Source organism: Anguilla rostrata, chromosome 17 (assembly GCF_018555375.3).
Source record: "Anguilla rostrata isolate EN2019 chromosome 17, ASM1855537v3, whole genome shotgun sequence".
Taxonomy (NCBI): domain Eukaryota; kingdom Metazoa; phylum Chordata; class Actinopteri; order Anguilliformes; family Anguillidae; genus Anguilla; species Anguilla rostrata.
Genome location: NC_057949.1, coordinates 8,121,926 through 8,139,329, shown reverse-complemented (window position 1 = coordinate 8,139,329; position 17,404 = coordinate 8,121,926). Strand labels below are relative to the sequence as shown.

The 17,404-nt window shown below is 38.8% G+C and overlaps 1 protein-coding gene and 2 long non-coding RNA genes across 3 annotated transcripts in view; 2 read left to right on the top strand and 1 right to left on the bottom strand.

The window, feature by feature from the left end:
- The window catches only part of LOC135244213 (uncharacterized), an 84,251-nt gene that overhangs the window by 6,460 nt on the left and 60,387 nt on the right, over positions 1 to 17,404 (bottom strand). The window lies entirely within an intron of this gene.
- Positions 8 to 6,884, top strand: rdm1 (RAD52 motif containing 1). The gene is made up of 7 exons (XM_064315457.1): positions 8 to 1,415; positions 2,589 to 2,768; positions 3,905 to 4,030; positions 4,539 to 4,695; positions 5,503 to 5,601; positions 5,769 to 5,848; positions 6,113 to 6,884. Exons 1-7 carry the CDS (start codon positions 1,284 to 1,286, stop codon positions 6,200 to 6,202), a joined length of 864 nt encoding a protein of 287 aa, XP_064171527.1. The 5' UTR covers positions 8 to 1,283; the 3' UTR covers positions 6,203 to 6,884.
- Positions 11,181 to 15,698, top strand: LOC135243611 (uncharacterized). The gene is made up of 2 exons (XR_010326697.1): positions 11,181 to 12,655; positions 12,719 to 15,698. It is a non-coding gene; the product is annotated as an uncharacterized LOC135243611 (long non-coding RNA).

Below are 17,404 nucleotides of genomic sequence, written 5' to 3'. Positions count from 1 at the left end.
GGTTTATGATGGACATAATTTCAAGCCATATTAAGTTTTGATCGATGTGGTATTACTCCTTTTTCGAGTGTACGTAGCTGGCTTCAACTATGATATATGAGACGTGAAGGATAAGGCAGGAAATCATTTAACGTTAGACATCATTTAAGCTAGCAGCTCGGTTCACTGGCAGATTGGTAAAATCCAAATATCAACAAAAATGTAATTCCTTTATAAACATAGGTTTGTATTAAAATAACAACTCAAAATAGCTTGAGCACCTATGTGAGTAGACATGCTGTCAGTTCCAATCAGGTATTAATTCATTTGTTACTGCTTAAAAGAAAGGGTTTTTAGATTACATAAAACTTTTTTTTAGAATAATATAATATAAATGAATGAATATAATTCATTAACCATGATGCAATCTTTCAATGACTTATACATTTAGCTGTGTAAATCACCACCGTACGTTTCTCTCCAATTTTTTTCTTTCTCAGGATGTTTTGCTTCATAACTAATCGCATAAACATGCAATGTGTCTGGGAAACATATTTAGGAAATGTTTCCCTGACAGCTATTTGCTCCAATTGCTTACTAAAATTAAAATATAATTCCCTTCATAATAATGTCAAATGGCTCTCTGATTTGTGAATGCAAATATATTTAAATTTATTTTCATATTTTGTTTTATTTTACTATCTGATTTTACTTTCCCAGTGCAAATATTAGGCTACTCTTTGTATCTTTGTGTAATTATAATTTCCATTTAAGCTATGTATCTTTGTGTAATGCTGATTTCCATTAAAGCTGGTGTATACTGCAGAAAAGCTGTTTAAATGGCTGTTTTTTTCCTCCTGCTGTGGCTATCCAAAGTAAACTAATAAATAAAATAACAGTTATCTGTCTGTCTGACAGTAATATGACAGACTGATCAGGATTATCAAAACGTCTACAATGCTAAATCTATCAACACAAGGTAATACAGATGTAACAGCTAAACAAAATAATTTAAGAAATACCAAAAGCATTTCGTTTAGGCTACGATATCTCGATGCAAATACTGAAAAGGTATGGCCGCGATGCAACAAGTTTTCGTCGATTAATTTAGAATTTCTCTTTTTACATCGTCTGATTGGCCTCAACATTTTAATTTCCGCGTTTTGATTGGCTAAGCGTTTTACGTTTGCGTATGACGTTTTGACGCGGCAAATCTAGAGTCGACGTAGGAAGTGCGACGTAGGTAGTGACTTTAGCTTACAAATAACATGAATATGGTAACTAATGTGGCGGCTTGCTTGTAAATGGAAAACTCTGGCAGGTTGTTAGGTATGGACATTGAAGCAGACATTATCGAATTTAAAGTGCCGAATGAAAATAATAAGACACTGTTTGTCTGGGATATTCTCCCAACGCTTTCAGAGGCTTTCATTTACGTGAGTATGACCCAATGAACTACATACTGCATGGGTAATTATAGGCTACTAGCTAGTGATAGTTTGGATGTTAAGTGGTTGAACTAAAAGTTGGCGATACACCGTTATTATAGATCGTAAAGCATTACTTTTTGGAGCTGAGTTTTAAGCGGTCCATTCTCAATTTTACTGAGCTAAGTTTGTATTCCTGTTTGAATGTCCGCCGTTATTAGCTAAACTTCGATTGTCGTACCGCAAAATAAAATTCACTGTGGTTTTTCCAGGGAGACATCTGAGAGGTGTACGATGGGGAAAAGCAGTGAATGCTAGCCTGTGTTTATATATATTATTTGCTTGACCCTGTTTATACAGGCCGAAAGTATCTGGTCATATGCAGTTAAAAAAAAAACTTGAGGGGGAGAAGAATTCCGTTAATATATGCACAGCTATTGAATAACAAACCAAAGTACAAAATTATTATTATTATTTTTACAAACAAGTAATTTTAGACCTACCTCCTGAAGTGGTTTCTGATCTTTCGGACAGGTGTTTAGGGTTTTTTCTTCATTGTGGTGAGAATTTTTTGGTCATCAACTGTAGAGGTGTTCCTGGGCCTACAAAGTCATTTGGGATTGCTGTGCTCACCAGTGTGCTTCAAAAAAAAAAAAAAAAATGTATGTTCTAAACTGTTGATTTTGGTTAGCCTGTGGTTTGGCCTATGTCTCTGAGAGTTTTTTTTTAAAAATTATTTCTCAGCCTTATAATAGCCTTCTTGACTTTTAATTTTCTTCAACTTTGCTCTTCATGTTGAAGATGCCAATAACAGACTCCAAAGGCAATCAAAAGCCTAGAATCAAGACTAGATACTCAAAGCTCTTATAACTACACTAAGGAAGCAACTGAACACTCCTGACTGATTAGAAATATAGTGCAGTCATTTGTCTCAAACATTATGGCTCCCTGAAATGTGGGGCTATGTATGAAAAGCATTGTAATTTCTACATGGTAAAACCAAAGTAGAGACCAAAGATTACCCTGTAATCAAAACTCAGAGTGTGCACTTTAACCACATGTGAATTGTTTGCTTGCAAATCTAAGACTGGGGAGTACAGAGCCAAATCAATGAAAATTTTTTTATTTTGCTCACTGTACATATAATGAATAGTATTAAGTAGAATTTTTTTATTTTTTTAGGAGTCCATTTGTGGTGTTTTCTCTGGGTTTGGTGCTCTCTACCTCGTGAAGGTGTGCCAGAATGCTGCCGTGGCTGAACCGGGGTTCTATGCCATTGTGAAGTACTACTCTTCAGCGCAGGCTTCTAAAGCGCAGAGGACCACTGACGGGAAGAGCCTGTTTCAGGAATCGCCCGTTAAAGTACGTTCTGCGGTTCTAACTGCGACTGGGGAATTCATTAATTCATAGATGAATTTAAGTTCCGAAAAGGGATTAACAAAGCAAACTACGAGAGATTTTTCAGGTTTTGTTCTACTAGTAGAATGAGGGGGGCGTAAATGGAAATTAGCAAAAGGTAAATTTCGCACAGATATTAGGTAGTATTTTTTTCACGCAGAGAGAAGTCAATGTGTGGAATAGCCTGCTAGGTCATGTAGTAGAGGCAGAAACTCTGGGGGTTTTCAAGACCAGGCTTGATACGGTGCTGGACTCTATCTATTTTGTAGTTAAGCTGAGCTCTAGGTACACGTTAATGGAAGGAAAATAGTCAACTCTGTTGGGCTGAATGGCCTGTTCTCCTCATTATGTTATGTTATGTGTATTATTTAATTGCCGCTGACACATGATGGCACTGTTTCTCAAGCATTGTAGCCTACCACAGGAAATGATTTTCATGACAGGAAGTTAACGGTTTCAGTCAAATGCAGCGATGTGAGTGAGGATGTGTTTTTTACGACAAGATATGAATAATATCTGCTACTACAAACATTTAAGCAGTGATGCACATTAACATCAGAGTCAAACCCGTGTCATCTTGGTGTTGGTAAATTGCTTTTAAACTGTGCCCGATTAGCAACCTGTCCAGGGTGCATTCCTGCCTCTCATCCAATGCATGCTGGGATTAATAATGAACTATGCTAGTTGAAATGTTTTATTGTATAAAAGTTACATTTCTCCTTCATGAGTTGATGCCTATGCTCAGGTATCTGCATTGTCTCATGTCGGTCTATCAAAGTTATTGATATTGCCCCCAGAATTTCCCTGTCAGGCACCTCAATTCTATACACGCTTTTCTTTATTTTATACATACTTTTAAATGGCTGTGCTCAAATGGGAGGTGACATTGAAATTCGACTGGTGTTCATCACTGTGACCGGCAGATGGAGCTCTTTCACTGCTTCACGACAAGGTTATCTCATTAGGCATTGTTTCTCCACGAACATTTCCTGTGCTCTTATGGAACCGTACATTACGTGGTTTCATTGCCCGCTGAATACTTTTTGTTAGAGTGTTGTGTTGGAAGTGTCTCTTTGAGTTGCTGTGTTTTTCCTCTTTAGGTCAGATTATGTACTCGACAGAACCCTGCCTTTGCCAGTGAGACCAAGGCACTCAGTAATCCCAAGTGTCAGGAATTGGCCAATCGCTACCTTGGGTTTAATGGTTGGTCCAGTAAAATTATCACAGTAAGTAATCTGAGACAACGAATAAAAGAGCAGCATTAACTCAAATGCACCCTCACCCCTAGTCTCTACCTGTCCTTTCTTATCAAGATCGCTTTGCACTTTTTTTTAATGCAAACTTGCCAAGTTTATAACCGATTTGTTGCAAGTTCAGTAGCCATAATGGCTTCAGAGTAATGTATACAAGCGTCAATCACACTTGTGACTATTTTCACAAAGGCTGATTTATTTTGTAGTATAGTGAGAACTGGGCTTGTAACCTGAAGTCTGCTGGTTCGATTCCCAGATAGGCCACTGTCATTTTACCCTTGAGCAAGAGTGCTTCTGTACATATCCAGCTCTATAAAATGGGTACTTTGGAAGAAATACAAAAGCAGTGCAAGTCACTTTGGAGAAGAGCGGCAGCCAAATATATAAAGTAATGCAGTTCCTGTTCTAAATGTCCGTAATGTAACGTAACGTAATGCAGTTACAACATGCATTTCCTGTTTAATTTTTTTTTCCTGGAAAGCTGCAGGATCTCTCGGGCGGAGATGGCGCGTGCACTGGTGCAGAGACCCAGGCGCTAACGCTGAAGTACGGCTGCATTGTGGAGCTGACTTTCCCCCAGCACTGCCTCAGCTGCCGGGGAACGGGAGTGGCAGAGGAGTCCTTCCAGAGCCATCCGGGTGGGTTTTTAAAAATCTTTTTACTAGCGAACCTCATTTCATTCATGGCTAACTTGGGGGGAGGGGGGGCCTCGAGAGTCACGGTGTGGAGAGAACTTGCATTCACACTCACAACGGAAGAACATTTCCAAAAACAAAAGCTGTTAGGATTATTTGAATGTTTTTAGCGGGTGGTCTTATCCAGAGGTCGTATACAGCTGGATATTTACTGAAAAGGTTAAGGGCCTTGCTCAAGGGTACAGCGTCCTAGCTGGATATCAAAGCACCAACCATTTGGTTACAAGCCCATTTCCCTAACCATTATACTACACTGTCGTTCACTCCTCATCCATTCCACCCCCTCCCCCCTCTCTTCTCGTCCCTAACTGGTCATCTCCTGCTGTCTTTTTGAATATTTATTCTCATATTCTCTCATATAGTTGTGCTTTCATATTCTCCCTATGAACAGCCGCGTCATGCTGATGTTTTCAATAACGTTTTACTTCAAAATAGCTTCATTTAGAGGATTACACGCTGTCAACTGTCTGTCGCCCTATTCTTCAGTCTTGTACCTTTATACAGCCTCTTGGAGGACCTTTTGGTGCTTCCCAACGTGATTAAGACCGAAAACTCCTGCATCTAAATGATACAGAGATTAATGAGTAGATCACTGGGGGGGGAAGTTCACTGGGCCTGCCTTTTAGATTGAGTGTGGCCTTCCATCTTTAGACTAGTGATGCTGGTAAATGAAGAATCTTGATTAGAATATTTACTGTTTTTTCTAATGCATTGGCTCAATAGTACTTTTTTTATTTATTTTGTTGTCAGACCATTTGGAGCTGTGTTTGACACGAGGAAAGCTTCAAAAACGGGCCAAAGACAAAGCCCTGGTGGATGCCTTCAGGAATGTTTTGCTGGTGTTATTGAGTAAGTGTCAAGGATTAAACTTGTACGCGTTACCATATTGGTTATTTCTTTGTTTTGTTTTTGTTGCAGGATGAGCGGGGTGTTTTAGTTGTTTTAATAAAGAGCTGTGCTGTATGGCAGTCTGGGCCTGCCAAGTCTTACTTCCCTCACGTACTTGCACATTCCAGGTAATGGGAAAGTAGCAGTTGAATGCAGGTTTGATCCAGACCAGGTCCTGCCAGTTGAAGATTTGCAGGGCCTAATCAAGGTAAACGTCTTCACTGAACAAGTCAGTGTTCTAGAACTCCATTGCTTTCAGTGACCAGTAGTGATTGTTAGATCATCATTAGAATGTTCCGTTTGAGAACATATTTTGTGATGTCATACCTTAAGGGGTTAATTGCCATTAGCTCCCAGTTATTTGGTGAGCATTTAGTGTGAATCGGTGCAGTCTTGATTTCCCTTCCTCCCTCCCAACAAAGCATCCTGATTGAATCGGCTACAGCTTACAGTGTCCGCTTTTCCACCTCAGGTGAACGACATTTCCTGGAGTCAGTGTGCGGGTGCAGGAGAAGAGGACTTCCTGTCAGATCTGTCTCTGAATGCGTCCCACTGGTCTTGAGACAGCTGTGCATCCTTCGTGAAACAGGAGGAAGGTACTGGCCTGGAGAGCACATGCACGGTGTCTTAGCAAAGTGACTCAGTCTGAACACCTGCAGACGTTTATCTCCACTGAGAAAAAGTCAGTACACTAGTGTTATGTTCAAATACAACATACGTTTTTTTTTTTTTTAACACATTCACTCGGCCAGTGTAATTACAAATATGTGTTGAATCCGTGTAAAGAGGAAAAAAAAAATAGGTAAATACAATGGACGTTAGTGTTACTTGTTATGTGTAGGTATAATTAATTTCATTTTAATTTACTTTAAAAAAATTTTAATTTAATTTATTCATTATTTTATTTTATTTTTTTTATTTTTTGGAAGGGCTGTACTGAGATTGTAAGTGGTTTGTTGAGATGATTAAGCGTTCCGGCAGTTGCAGAATGCAGAGCCAGACCACAGGCCTTTGGCAGCCTGTGTGTGCCTGTTTCGGCAGTGGTTGGGTGATTCGCGTCAGGGTCCGTTGCGCTACTAATAGCAGGATGGGGAATCGCGGTGGAAAACAGTGGTCTGCGGGGTATTTCTTTCTTCTTCATTTCTACACGTCTTGTTTCACTTTTCAATCACTTTCACTTTCCAGTTTTCATTATAAGGTGGTTTCATTTTTACCATGAAATAAATATTTCCATTTCGACTTGATTACTAATGCTTTCCTGTTGAATTTTTAAGTCTCAAGTTTTACGCATTCAAAACATAAACTACAGACCAGACGTCAGGTGGAAAAATGATGAAAGAGGAAAGCAAAAAAGCTGGTAGTACCGCACAGATGGAAATACATCAAATGTGTACGCCATTTATCTTCCAAACAAAATATGCATTTGTGATGTGTGACTCGATGTTTTCAGAAAGTCTTACATCAGTCTGAGAAATGATTGTGGTAGTTTTTACTACAGAAACACCATGCAGACAGATTCATTTCTTGGCAGTTAAAATTTGATTGCACAAACTGCATGTGCGCCCGTTGGCATGAATGTACAGATGGTCAAATGTCTAGTCTTTTGATCTAATATATGGAGCTGAAGTTCCAAGATGGTCCACGTAGGCAAGATGTATGTGCTGACTTTTGTTGCAGCCAATCTCTAGACCAAAAATGGTTGCTGAAAATATGTAAAAGTTTACTCATATTTTTCTCCTCAAACAGTGGTTAGACAAAATTATGGAAACAATTAACAGTATATGAATAAGAAGTAGCTAATAAGGTGTATGTCCACTCATCATCTTCAGAACAGGTTGAGTCCTTGAAATGCTGTTAAGCTAGTTCTGAGCTGTGTGTAGTAGAATATTGGAATGTTCAAGAAGAAAAGCTTTTTTTATTTAGTTGTGCGTGTGATGGCGTTATCATCTTAGGGGGACACCATGAGGGAACTGCGATTGTACTGTAGGGTGCCCCTGGTCTTGCTTTAATTTTCCTTGGCTGTTGCAGGAGTGTGCAGAGCAGTCATCGCAAATTAGCAGCTCAATGCGATCTCTCACGGTTGAAGGAGGTGAGTTTGCCAAGGTACAGACCTGGGCTGCGTTTCCCAGAGTCACCTTAGCGCTACGTGCGTCGTAAGGTATACCTTAAGCTCTTCCTTTAGGTCTCGAGCTGTTTCCCAGCGTCTCCTTAGCTAAGGTATACCTTTAAAAGGGTGGTCTGAGGCACTCGTAAGCTGTCCCTTAGCGCTGCGCTCCGGTAATCCTGTCACAGTTTTGCCTTATTATGCCAACATTTTGTTTTTCAAATCGACAGTTGTACTACAGTGCGCATCTAGTAGCGGCATGCGAAAATGAGTTTAAAGGAGTACCATGGTGGTTGAACGTGACACTTCCCAGTTGTCTTCAGGCAACAACAAAACAAATGTGCATAATTTTTTTATTCTTCAGTCATTTCAATGTACTTTAAAACGTATTTTTCTAAGCCTAAATTTCCCACGATAAAAATTCACCCGAACCGTCTGGGCGTGGTAATGAGAACTGTCAGTTAGCTATGATTGACAGACCGTGCCCCGTTACCATAGCTACCCCCATGATATGCGCTCTCTTTGGGAGACTGAATTTTCACAAGCTAGCTAGCTTAGTAGGGCTAGTATATCAAGTATCGGTAGATAGCTAAGGTAAGGACGTTGACTTATATCTAATGATAATTTTTGATATCTAGCTAGCCAAGTTAAGATAAAAGCACAACTATAACGTCCTCATAAAAGCAACTAGCAAGCTAACGTTATCGATAACATTGCATTATGAAAGCAAAACCTCCTAGCTAGCTAACGTTAGCTAGCTAGCTAATGAATATAACCAGAAATAATCTAAAGGCACTCTAATTTAAGTGAACCTAACGTTAGTCAAATATTTGCATTGTCTGAACAGGTACAGACGGTGTGTCCTGTCAGATCTTCTTTAAAGGGCGTGGAACTTGAAGGTTACTTATTATGACGTAGCTGACCTTTCTCAACGTTTTAAAATGAGGACTTAGAATTTAAAACGCATATGTCTCCAGAATACGAAGGACTATTTAACACTTTGCTCATTGTGTTTCTTCAATGCCTCTTGTGCAAATAGCACATAAAACCGAGAAAGTGTGAAAATCACCATGGTACTCCTTTAATATTAACTTTACGAAAAGTAATTACCCAATCAACGTGTCTGTGCATAGCACGTCGTGAGAATGTTGTCGTTTTACCTGTCTATCCCCATCATGATGGTAATTAAGTATAGGGCCTATCCATGATACTAATCCAATTTGTGAAAAGAAAAAAAGAGTTTTTTTAATTTATACGTAGTGTCGCTAACTTAGGATATGGCTTTTCTGACTGCATACCCTGTAGATATTAGTTCGTTTGTGTGAGTCAATGATCACACTGACTTGGAACAAACCGCCGGTTTATTAAGAATATAAAACCTGTGTGTGCAAAAACAACGTTGAGTGAGTCTACTTGCATGACCGAACTAGAGCACGTTGATTGGCCTAGCCGTAAACACACATACAGGTACAGTGGCTCATAATGGACAAACATAGCCAAATGATCTACATCCCCTTCCTTTACCTCACACCCCCTATATATAACAAAATAACACTGGGTAAATATCAACATTACGGAACACTTTTCTTACCATGTTGTTTTACGATTTTCGGTAAACAACCCAATAATGATATTCTTGGTTAAACTTAAGATTATCCAACAGCAAATTAAGGTGGATGAACAAATCACTTTAACAGGTAGACTTATTCATAAGGCACCCGGTATAGAATTCATCATGATCAATTTCCACAGACGCCTTTTTTGCCTTTCATCTACGATCATTTTTGCATTGCAGAGAAAAGTTCGCGGGAATCAGTGCAGTGCCGTGATATGCTGCTACAGTTGCCTGTATATTGTGTGACAAAAACAAATTAACATTAGACCTTTGTTTCAATAAGAACAAAATAATTCACCCATATGTAGCCTATATCCTTTTCCCTGGGCTTCCACGAAGTCCCAGACTATGGCTTATATGTCCCGATTGATGCTTTTTATTTTATCCTTTGTAGCCTATATGTACATATTTATTGAAACTATCACAAGGTCTCGTCTTAACTGACTCTTAAAGAGATTAGCAGATGATCTCTAGTAGGCATAGCTTCCTCTTCTGCAATATTAGATTGATGTAAAATGATTATGACAACACTTGTTATATTAAAACGTCATTCACAAGCCTTTACAAGTGAGACAATCGATTCGCTTGGCATCGATTGATAAACTTTTCAGCACCACAGTGAAGGCCAGCTCCAACTTATGATGTACCGTTGAGGTGTCCCTTAACAGTTGCCTTAAGGTATAGTCCGGGAAACACTCCTAAAAAAGCGGGTTCCCTTTGAAAGGTATACCTTAAGAACCTTCGTAAAACGTTAAGGTACATCGAAACTCGGAAACGCAGCCCTGTTAATTTGAGCTGTTGTTCTCATGCAGTAACATAATTTATCTCAAATTAGGGTCTTTTCTTTTATCGTTGTTAATTGTAACTGTGTAAGCATAATGCATGTACAGTGCAAGCTCGTAGGCTATGTGACATAGATCTTGAAAATTGGCATTTAAAAGAGCCTAGGAAACAGTCCTAAATTTGAATGAACCGACAAGGAACTTAATCCCACCAATTTAAATGTCTCGAAATTTCTTAATTTGCAATTATATGAAAATGATCATTTCATTGATACGAGTTCACGTTGAAATAGTGACACGTGTCTTTTTTTTCTGTGAACTGTGCATAGCGCTGAAACTTCACGAACTAGATTGTATCAACAAACTTAGCTGCTTGTAGGCTATACATCTTTTTTGTAGGCCCCTGATTATGAGTTGTTTACATTATGTGATTATGCTATTGAAAATATTAGGCGCAATTTCAAACTTTGCTGCCGCTCCTGAAATGGCTTATTGCATACCATACAAGCATGACCTTTTTCCGGTATTCGGTCAACCGAACACCGTGACAATAATTAAAAACACAAGTTCAGTGAAATGAAAGATATGCAATTTATTTAAGTGAGGAAAGTTTAAGTTGTAAGGTGAATCAATATCACGTATTCAATTCAATAAATAGGTAAATAAATACATAAGAAAATATCTGTTTAACATTGTTATAAATAAATAAATAAATAAATAAATAAATACACAAGAAAACATCGGTTTAACATTTGTAAATAAATAAATAAATAAATAAATACTGCAGGGGTCTTTCAGTGGCAAATAAATATAGCTCATATTCTTTTTGGCCACAGCAAGCTGTCTGAATTGTGTTCAATGATGAAATCCAGGGTGCGGACAAGTTCCTTTCGCACAATTTCCCACGCGCAAAAAAGGTTCTGAGGAGAGAGAAGACACAGACCGTTTAATCGTTTTGTATCACTGAAAAAAAGCGAAACTTTGGATTAACTTTATAATTCCTCAAGTGGTCATATCTAAAAATTCAATTGGACTCAACTAAGTTTAATTTAACTGGGTTGAGTCACATATATTTTTTTAGATGTGACGACTTGAAGAATTTTGAAGAATTCTTAGGTTGAACTAACGTTTCACTTTCCTAGTGTATATTGTGCAAAACATACTCATTGGAAATTAAGTCAGATATTTGCTGAATGTGTGACATTTTGTGTTGTGTTTATTAATTTTTTTCACCATACCTTCTCTTGTAAAACCGATGCCAGTCTCTCAAAATAATTTCTCAATGTCGCTGTTCTGGCAGAGACGCCAGAGGGGTCAGAATCGTCACTCCCTGACGTGCTTCCTCCCGCCTGAAATTGGCATCCAAGACCCACCGAACAAAATCAGTTTTTTAAATTCTATGTTTCACCATCAATCATGAAATACAACCATGGATCTAACCTAGATATTTTATTTAGCATGGAAAATGGGCAATTCAGTCGCAATGTATTTAATGATCAAACATTTTTCAGCCTGCAGCAGACAATGTAGCCCAATACGCACCGAATATGCATATTACATTTCAGGGCTTAAACTACTTACACATTTGCTTTTCTCAGCCTGGCGGTAGATGATATTTTGAAAATCCTGCAACTTGATTTCATCCCACTCCGTCGGGAAATCGTCGTTTTCAAACAGAGAGTTGATGCTGTACAGAGTTTCATAAATGACAGTCCGAATGATGTTGCTCTGCTGTGAGAGAATAAAAAAACGGATCATCATGATCGAAGAACAAGGTGTTCATTGTTTTAAATACGGCGTTCCCTCGGACTCAGGTGAAGGCTGCAGTTTTGAGAGCGCGCTCTTACCCCAGCGGTTCCATTCGACGCAAAAGCGGACCTTGGAAAAGGTACGCGGACATTCTCCTTGATGCACTGTTGCGGGAAATTTCCCCCCTAATATAGAACATGGGGAAATAATGACCAATAAGTATTTCTTTCTTTGCGTGTTTAGGAGAGGACATGAAAAATGCATGTTTAAAAATGTACCATGTCTTTCAGAAGATTGTAACTCGTCTTTATAAGGTGTCCATCCAGCTGGCATTTTATGGGCGCACTTAAAACCTGTGAAATGCAGAACAGGGCGCACAACCAGGCGGTGCTCTCAAGTGCCATGTTCATAGTTTGTTGAGTGACCTGTACCAAAAGAATAATGGAACACTGAAATATTGTCCCATGATAAAAGAGTAATGAATAAGAACAATATCAAACGCTTAAAAATGGATTACCTTTTTGTAGTAGGTTGTACTTGATTTTCCAGCAGTGTGGTTTGACTCCCGAATTCATATCTTTCAGCGGCTTTTATACTATAAAGATCCTTGTGTAAAAAAAGTGAAAGTATAAACCCAAAAATGCAATTAAAGTGAACTTAGTTTGGAAAGAATAACCCACAGGGATTCCGTTTTCGGGTTCAGTTCCCCTTCTAAGCGTTATAATAGATGCAAGGCGCATCTGAGGCAGTTTACAGTTTTTTTGTGTGTGTTCTTCTATGGAATTTTCATTGATCAAGTGTCCTTCTTGTTCACGTAGCGAAGGAAAGCAATTTCGAAAAGCAGGTGCTGCATTTGCGTTCATTTTTTAATTAAATGACGACACTCTTTACGTAACCAGACAGTCACTAACATGGAACTCGCAGCGTAAGAGGAACAGTGGATGGCCCATGAACCGTTGGGAGATCTCAGTCTCATCAGGGTACAAGGATAGCACTAGAATGAACTGGGGAAAGTAGCTTAGAACAGAGTGAGATGGGGACGCATCATATATGTCCTGTTCTTTTGGGTCTGAATCTAGTCAGATTTAAATGGGAATTAAATCCAGAAACTGATATGGCGCGCCCTTGACTTGAGCCCTCAAATTTAAGCCCTCGTTGAGGGAGAGCTCTCCTTTTAAGCATGCCATAATATCACCAGCCAATCATTCTAGGGCTCGAGGAGTGGTAGGTTAAACCAGACAGTATGATAAATGAACGCGACACTTAGGAACTCACTTTTGAAGTCATCGTCATTTGGACACCTCTGAATGACTTAACTACCAAAGGCTGTGCGTCTCATGAGGCGTCCGACAGCTGGTGTTTCCGGGATGGTAGTCTTGGTACGATTTAACAGAACTATCCTTTGTTCAGTATTGTACCGATTTGGTAGCCCGATAAAGATGCAATGCGTATTTGGCCAGCAACGTATGTACACCGTAGGCTACCAGAATATAGCCTACATTAAAATCATCTATTTTAATGTCTTTAATGCCTTTTCTCGGTACCGCCGTTGCATTGAGTCGGAATAAACAGCAAAAATGGCACTTACAATTCTATTGCACGAACTGTAGGTTCGCCTGTTAGCATGCTTGTACAAATGGTCAAATGTCTAATGTCATGATCAAATAAATAGATCTGAAGTTTCAAGATGGTCCATGTACCCAAGATGTATGTGCTGACTTGTGTCCGCTAATCTCTGTCAAAAATAGTTGTTGACAAAATGTACAAGTTTATCCATATTTTTTCTCAAATGTTAATGATCAATAAAGGTGTTGGACACAATTATGGAAACACTTAACAATATATGAATATGAAGTAGCTAATAAGGTATATGTCCACGCATCATCTTCAGAATTTTTTCTTTAGTAGTGCGTGTGAGGGCGTTATCATCTTGGAATATGGGGACGTCATGAGGGAACTGCGATTGTACTGTAGGGTGCCCCTGGTCTTGTAAAATTGCTTTAATATTCCTTTGGCTATTACAGGTGTGTGCAGAGCAATCATCACACCCAATGGCTCCCGTGAGAGCTACCCATACCATTGCAGATCCTCCACCATTTTAACAGTTGGCAACAGACATTGCGGGTTGATGGAGCCCCTTTCCCTTTGCCTTTCTCCAAACATAAACCCATGCAGGTGCAGGAAAACAGTGAAGGGTGGCTCATCTGAAATAGGCTGTTCCTTTTTTTCACAGGGGTCCAGGTTTTGTTCTCCTTATGGCGGATTATTCATCCTTGGGCAGTAACCTTCCATTCATGTGGTTTCTGAAAGGGGGCCCCGCCAAAAATGCTAGCTTTACGAAGCTTATGATATACAGTTTTGTCGAGATTGGGTCGCAGAGGTGTTTCAGCTCTGTGGTAGTTTTTGAAACCGTATTATCTAGTGTCTGTCTGTCCCTCTCGCTGAGCTTTGATTTGCGACTACTGTTTCTCATTGCCAATGCCGTTCGTTTGTGAGCGGTGGTGGTTTCAACTTCCCAACCCTGTTCCTGGAGATCTACCATCCTGGGCTGCGTTTCTGAGTTTCGATGTACCTTAACATTCTACGAAGGTTTCTAAGGTATACCTTTCAATGGCAAACCACTTTTTTACGAGTGTTTCCCAGACCATACCTTAACGGCTGCCTTAAGGGACACTTCCAAAGGTACGTCGTAAGTTGGCGCTGGCCTTCACTGTGGTGCTGAAAAATGTATCAATTGATGCCAAGCGAATCGATTGTCATATCATGCTTTCATTTTCATCACTGTTCCCCATGCCCCTTTAAATCTTCTTGCAGTTTAACTTTTTTGTTGTTGTTGTTTTTTTACTTAAAAGGGAGGGTTAAGCACAGTCTGCTTTTTCATTCAGAATGCGGCCACCTTTATTACCCTTTATGCAGTCTATATTCCCCTCCATGTCTGGATTGTAGAATTTATAAACTGGAATCCAAAAGGGAAATCGAAACTGAAACTGGAAATATCAAACACATTAAGTTATGTGGGGCTTACTTGACTTAAATTTTTGATGACAAAACTCTGGATTCGTAAGGTACATGTTCTGGAAATGCCCGTGACGTGTTGTAATGTGTTGCCGTGTTTTAATGTCTTTTGTAAAAATCACGTTTTTTTAATTGGATTTTTATTATTATTATTATTATTATTATTATTATTATTATTATTATTAATTGTATGTTATTGTTTTGCGTTACTGCTTCCTTAGGATGTTGGATTCAAGGAAACGTACTAAGTTTACTCCCTCTTCGCTGTCCATCACTATAGGTAGTGAGGGACAGCGTTAATTTTGAGCCCTTGTGGTTATCTTTCTTCCGTAATGTAGCTTGTTAGTTGTGGAGAGGTGGACGTTCGAGTTCGCCATGGTACAGACGTGTTAATTTGAGCTGTTGGTCTCGTGCAATAAGGGGAATCATCTCGAACGAGGGTGTTCATTTCTTTTGTCATTGTTAATTGTAACTATGTAAGCCTAAATGCACGTACGATACAAGCACGTATTTCTAACATCGATCTTGAAAAATCGACTTTTAAAAGAGCCTATGAATCGGTCTTAAACTTGAATGTACCGACTTGGAACTTAATCAGACGATTTTAAATATCTCTCGAAAAGTCTCTCGAAATGTATTAATTTGCAATTATGTGATAATGATAATTTTATTGATACTCTAACGGTATTACAACGGGTAGTCCACACGAGTTCACTACTGTTTACCCCAATATTCTCTGAATTTGAAATGAAATGGCCATCGTATTCTACAGCTTCGCGAGTGCACGCTTATCTCATGAAATGTCACGTCAATTGGCAAGTGAAATATTGTGACGTGTCATTTTTCACCTGTGAACTGTTCATATTAATGAAACTTCACAAACTAGATTACATACCCACATACTTAGCTTCTTGTATACATCTTTTTTCTATGTCGTTATGAGTTGCTTAAATTCTGATTATACTTTTGCAAAAATGAGAGACCATTTCAAAATTTGCTGCCACTCCTAAAATATTATTTTTAGGAGCAGACTTTTTCCGCTATGCAGTCAACCGTGCACCGTAACAATAATACAAAACAAGTTCATTAAAATGAAAGGAAAGCAATTTATTTGAGTGACGTTTAAGTTGTAAGGTAATCACTGTCACACATTTCACATGTCAGTAAATTGGTAAATGAATAAATAAATAAATCAATAAATACACAAGAAAACATCGGTTTAACATTTGTAAATAAATAAATAAATAAATAAATAAATACTGCAGGGATCTTTCAATGGCAAATAAATAGAGCTCATATTCTTTTTGGCCACAGCAAGCTCTCTGAATTGTGTTCAATGATGAAATCCAGGGTGCGGACAAGTTCGTCTCGCACTTTTTCCCACGCGCAAAATAAGTTCTGAGGAGAGAGAAGACACAGACCGTTAAAATATTTTTATATCACTGAACAAATTTTTGGATTAACTTTATAATTCTTCAAGTGGTCATATCTAAAAATTTGATTGGACTCAAATTAGTTCATCATTTAAAAATAAATCGCTTCATGTACTTAAATTTAACTGGATTGAGTCACATATTTTTTTTAGATGTGACCACTTGAGGAAGAATTTTGAAGAATTCTTCTCTTGAACTAACATTTAACTTTCCTAGTGTATATTGTGCAAAACATACTCATTGGAAATTAAGTCAGATATTTGCTGAATGTGTGATATTTTGTGCTGTGTTAATTCTTTTCACCATACCTTCTTTTGTAAAAGCGATGCCAGTCTCTCAAAATAATTTCTCAATGTCGCTGTTCTGGCAGAGACGTCAGAGGGGTCAGAATCGTCACTCCCTGGCTTGCTTCCTCCCGCCTGAAATTGGCATCCAAGACCCACCGAACAAAATCAGTTTTTTGATCCTATGTTTCACCATCAATGATGAAATACAACCAATGCTATGTAAAAGTTGTGTAAGTCGCTCTGGATAAGAGCGTCTGCTAAATACCTGTAATGTAATGTAATGGATCTAACCTAGATATTTTATTTAGCATGGAAAATTGGCAATTCAGTCGCGATTTATTTAATGATCAAACATTTTTCAGCCTACAGCGGACAAATATAGCCTAATACGAACCTAATATGCATAATAAATTTCAGGGCATAGGCTACTTACACATGTGCTTTTATGAACCTGGCGGTAGATGACAGTTTGAAAATCCCGCAACTTGATTTTATCCCACTCCGTCGGGAAATCGTCGTTTTCAAACAGAGAGTTGATGCTGTACAGAGTTTCATAAATGACAGTCCGAATGATGTCGCTCTGCTGTGAGGGAATAAAAAAACGGATCATCATGATCGAAGACCAAGGTGTTCATGGTTTTAAATGCGGCGTTCCCTCGGACTCAGTTGAAGGCTGCTGTTTTGAGAGCGCGCTCTTACCCCAGCGGTTCCATTCGACGCAAAAGCGGACCGTGGAAAAGGTACGCGGACATTCTCCGTGATGCACTGTTCCGGAAAAT